Consider the following 4,457-nt stretch of genomic DNA (forward strand, 5'->3'; position numbering starts at 1 on the left):
CCCACCCCCACGCTCTGCTCCCAGGCCTCCAGCTCTCTGGGTGGGGGTTCTGCTCGCAGTAAGGAGAGAAGGGTCAGGGGTGCACCCTGGTCTGGCTCGAGCCAGAGGGCTGGGCACAGTTCTCGAAGGTACTTTTCCCGAAGATCAAGCTGTTAGGTGTCCTGGATTGGGTGGGACCGTGCGGGCCGGTGGTCAGTCCTAGACAGCACCTCGGTGATACACTGCACAGAGTTGAATACGATGTGGGTACTGATGTTCTTGGTTTTGTTTTTCTTTTCTCTCTCGTGTCTCTCTGTCCCCCACCTCCTGACTGCTGCTGTCTGGACTCCACCTTGTCTTGCGGCTGCTTGGATCCCATCTGCACAGGACGTATCTCCTCGATGGGTTAATATTGTCTTCTTGTTTCTCCGGGCTCGTGGTGTGGTGGTGTCTCGTGTGCTTGTCCCCCTGCCCTCTGTCTCCCTGTGGCCTGGCTTGCAGAGGATCCCAGGATGGGCCTTCCTGCCCCAGGCGGGCTGCACTTCCCCTGGCCCACCCGCGCCCCACCTCCGTCCCCGTCACCCTACAAGAAGTGCGTGCCTTGCCCCACAGCACACTGTCCTTGACAGCCTGCGGTCTGGGGAGGGGAGCCACCCCCACCTTCCTGTTCAGATTCCAAGGGCTCTGTCAGGTCGGGGATGTGACCAAGCCAGAGGGCCAGAGCTGGAGTCCAAAGCCTCTGAGAATCCCCATGCTGGTTCAGCCGTTGGGATTTCACTGGGCTTCTCTTCTGCCGCTTTTCCCGTGGGACCGTACTTAGCTCCTGAAGGAGGAGATTCAGCGGGTGCAGTGAGTCCCCGGCTGTGCACTGACCCCTCCCCCAGGGCTTCACCCCCCACCCCCCACCCCGTGTTCCCAGGGGAAGGGGAAGAGCATCGTTTGCCCTAATAGAAGGCAGCAGTGCCTGGAGTTTCGAGCGATGGAGGGACGAGGCTGGGAGGAGCCCCCCGGGAGAAGCAGGGCGGCCCTGCCCAGTCCAGTCCCGGAGCAGCCTCTCCTTGAGGCTTTGGCCTCTGCTGCGCCCACAGAAAGCCAGAGTGGGGGGAACCTCAGTGGCTGAGACTAGCGCTCCTGGGGTTCTGCAGATGGGTAGGTGGGACGTCCGAGCATGGCAGCGGGAGAAACCGGCACACGCGGACCCGACCACCTGTGCCGAAGGCAGAGGGGGAGGGATTTAGGGGTCGCAGTTTGCGGCTTGAGTTCAGCCACCTGGCCTCCGCTCCCCTCCCCAGCCCTGTGGCTGCGTCTGCCGATCTGGTCTTGTCTCCGTGGGTGCCATGCTCCCCTTCCCATGTGGCTCCTCCCTAGCCCTGTCCCGTCTTGCTTGGTCCCCATGTGAGCTGCCCTGAGGCCGCCTGTCCTCCCTGTGGCCGGCAGCCCAGCCCCACCAGGTCCCTGCCTGGGCGCCAGGTTGCCCCGCCTGTGCACTGCCAGCTTGGGCCTTGTGGCGCGTGTCTGTCTCGGTCTGCTCTTGCCTGCCCGTGCCTTCGGTGTATTCATTTGGTTTCTTTTCTTTGACTAGCATAGCGTATCGTCGGGTCATTCGTGTCTATCAGTATGAAGTTGGGGATGATCTGTCTGGAAGGTTTTTCTCCTCTTATTTCTCTTCTTCCCTCACTGTGGTTTTACCAATGCACTCTTGACTTCCCCAGGCGGCTCCGCTTTCTAACCCACCGCCCTCGGCCGCTTGGGAAGGAGGGGTCTGTCCTCCTCCCACTGCACCGGCACCCAGCCTCCTGCCCCCGGGTCCGGGGGGTGTTGCTTTTCCCTGGGGGACATGGCGTGACTGTGAGTCTGATCTGCGGGGGTAGGAGGAAGCCTGGTGCCTTGCCTTGCTTGAGCACTTTGAACTTGGGGAAATTTCAGAGCTAACCCTGGCTCGCTGGGTGTTGAAAGGGTAGGTTGGGGCATACGTGGGTGCAGGGGAGGCCGGGCTAAAAGCCCACCAAGGACACGCGCACAGTGTGACTTGTCCCTGCACGTAACCCCGACTCGTTTGTTGTCTTCGTTCACTGGTGGCCTTCTGTGACCTCACACTGTGTAACGTCGGGGAGATGGAGGCTCCCTGGGGCGCCCCTGCTCTTCAGTACTCGGCCCTGGGAGCCTCTGGCCCAGACGGTCTCGTGGAGCCTGAATCTGGGGCTTAATCACAGCCACCTGCCTCCTTTGGGCAGAGTTAGAATCACTTTCAAAACCCAAATCTGGTCACGATCTCTTAGCACCCTGGCTTTGTGTCTGAGGGGTCGTCTGACCACGTCTCCTCCACGGCTGTCCCACCCTCCAGTGTGGCTCCCCTCCTCAGGAACCTGCAGGAGACTCCAGGGATTTCTGGGGTGGCTCTCCATTTGTCTGCCGCTCCAGCAAGGTCTCCCGGGGGCAGGTGGCAGGGTTGTACAGAGCAGCTTTCTCCCCCGTGGCTGCGGAGGGGCCGTGCTGTCAGACCCGTGGCCCCTCTGTCATCCCATGGAGCACTTCGGCTCAGTTCCTCAGGCACCCCTTGAGGGCCTAGCTTGAATGAGGGGCCAGGTCCCAGCCTGGCTGGGCCGGAGGAGCCACACGAGAAAGGGTCCTAGCCTGGCAGCAGGCTGGGTGGGGCTCGGCGCCGGCCCCCCAGTTGACCTGGGGCGGGTGGCACGCCCCCTGGGGTGGCCGCGTCCTGTCTTTGAAGCAGGAGAAAGACTCCCTGCCCTCCCTGGCTCCCAGGGCCACTTAGGAAAAGATGGCCAATAGCAGATAGCTTTCTTTTTCTTGGTAAGAGATTTAAAAAAAAATGTCAAGACAGCAGGCTCTATTATCTGGGGATAGTTAATTTTGAGCTCACGATCAGGCCCTCCTGCCTCACCGTGCTTCTGTGTTTAGGTCCTGCATGGTGGAAGAATCTGGGACCCTGGAATCCCAGCTTGAAGCCACCAAAGTAAGTGCCCCCCTGGTCGATACTCAGGCAGGAAGTAGGCTGGGTGGGTGCTCTTCTTCCCTTTGCATAAAGCGGCACAGGACCCCATCATTTAAAGAAAAGGCTTTTCTGTCTCTGACGGTTGCCACACGGAGTCTTACTTGAAAAGAGGGGCCTTTGGTTCTTAGTGTAGAGTTTTCCTGGCAGCCTGCCCCTGGCTGGTCCCTCCCCGGACGGAGGCTTCTGGATTTCCCCTCACGCCATCCCACGCAGCCCTGCAGGCCGCGGGCCGGGAGGGCCCTTCCTCAGGCTCTCAGGCCCGGTGACCGAGGCAAGAGCCCCCGTGCCCTACACCCTCGCTCCCCCGCCTGCAGCGCAAGCACCAGGAGATTCGAGCCATGAGAAGTCAGCTCAAGAAGATCGAGGACCTGGGGGCGGCCATGGAGGAGGCCCTGATCCTGGACAACAAATACACGGAGCACAGCACCGTGGGCCTGGCCCAGCAGTGGGACCAGCTCGACCAGCTGGGCATGCGCATGCAGCACAACCTGGAGCAGCAGATCCAGGCCAGGTACCTGCCCCCGGCATGGCCACCACCTGAGCCTGGCCCCCAGGGCCCCGCATTCCCTTTCCTGGCCTGGAACAGAGGCGCCACCTGCTAACTCCGTCCCGCTCTTTCAGGAACACAACTGGAGTGACCGAGGAGGCCCTCAAGGAATTCAGCATGATGTTTAAGTGAGTTCCGGTCTTCCCTGGGTGGGGGCGGCGGGCTCAGCCCCGGGCCTTGCTGAGCAGCCTTCTGTCTGTGCGGCAGACACTTCGACAAGGACAAGTCCGGCCGGCTGAACCACCAGGAGTTCAAGTCCTGCCTGCGCTCCCTGGGTTATGACCTGCCCATGGTGGAGGAAGGGGAGCCCGACCCCGAGTTCGAGGCCATCCTAGACACCGTGGATCCAAACAGGTGAGCTGGAGGGAGGGCCGTGGAGGCGGCTCGGGGTCCGGCTCCTCCCGCATCCTGCTCGCTCACCGCACTTGCCCTCTCCAGGGACGGCCATGTCTCCCTGCAAGAATACATGGCCTTCATGATCAGCCGCGAGACGGAGAATGTCAAATCCAGCGAGGAGATCGAGAGCGCCTTCCGGGCCCTGAGCTCCGAGGGAAAGCCCTACGTGACCAAGGAAGAGCTGTACCAGGTCGGGCCTCTGCTTTGCCCTGGGGACGGGGCTGGAGGGTTCCCTTGAAAAGTAAAGCCCGTGGCTGCCCCAGGGGCGGAATGGAGTCTAAGTAAACAGACCTCGTCTGGAGCGCTTCGTGGGGCCCGGGCCTCTCCTCCCTGTTCAGCACTGCCACTCCGCCCGGCCCTGGGGGTTCCAGCTCCCCACCCCCACCCCTCACCCCCCCCCCCCCCGGGCCGCAGGGCGGGGCAGGCAGGCGGCCCCTCCCCCCCAAAANCCCCCCCCCCCCCCCCCCCCCCCCCCCCCCCGGGGCAGCAGGGCTGGGCTGACAGGCGGCCTCTTCCCTCCAG

The 4,457-nt window shown here is 62.4% G+C and overlaps 1 protein-coding gene across 9 annotated transcripts in view; it reads left to right on the forward strand.

Annotated features, from left to right (window-relative positions):
- The window catches only part of SPTAN1 (spectrin alpha, non-erythrocytic 1), a 58,460-nt gene that overhangs the window by 53,541 nt on the left and 462 nt on the right, over positions 1 to 4,457 (forward strand). For 4 of the 9 annotated variants that reach the window (XM_034664625.1, XM_034664626.1, XM_034664628.1 and 1 more), the window contains 6 exons: positions 367 to 384; positions 2,899 to 2,953; positions 3,307 to 3,503; positions 3,614 to 3,667; positions 3,747 to 3,893; positions 3,978 to 4,125. In XM_034664625.1, the coding sequence (XP_034520516.1) occupies positions 367 to 384; positions 2,899 to 2,953; positions 3,307 to 3,503; positions 3,614 to 3,667; positions 3,747 to 3,893; positions 3,978 to 4,125 (619 nt within the window). Of the gene's footprint in view, positions 274 to 366; positions 385 to 1,561; positions 1,625 to 2,898; positions 2,954 to 3,306; positions 3,504 to 3,613; positions 3,668 to 3,746; positions 3,894 to 3,977; positions 4,126 to 4,457 lie in introns of those variants that run through there. The other 5 variants (XM_034664622.1, XM_034664623.1, XM_034664624.1 and 2 more) reach the window with 3 other exon arrangements.

The sequence above is a fragment of the Ailuropoda melanoleuca genome, chromosome 7 (assembly GCF_002007445.2).
Source record: "Ailuropoda melanoleuca isolate Jingjing chromosome 7, ASM200744v2, whole genome shotgun sequence".
Taxonomy (NCBI): Eukaryota; Metazoa; Chordata; class Mammalia; order Carnivora; family Ursidae; genus Ailuropoda; species Ailuropoda melanoleuca.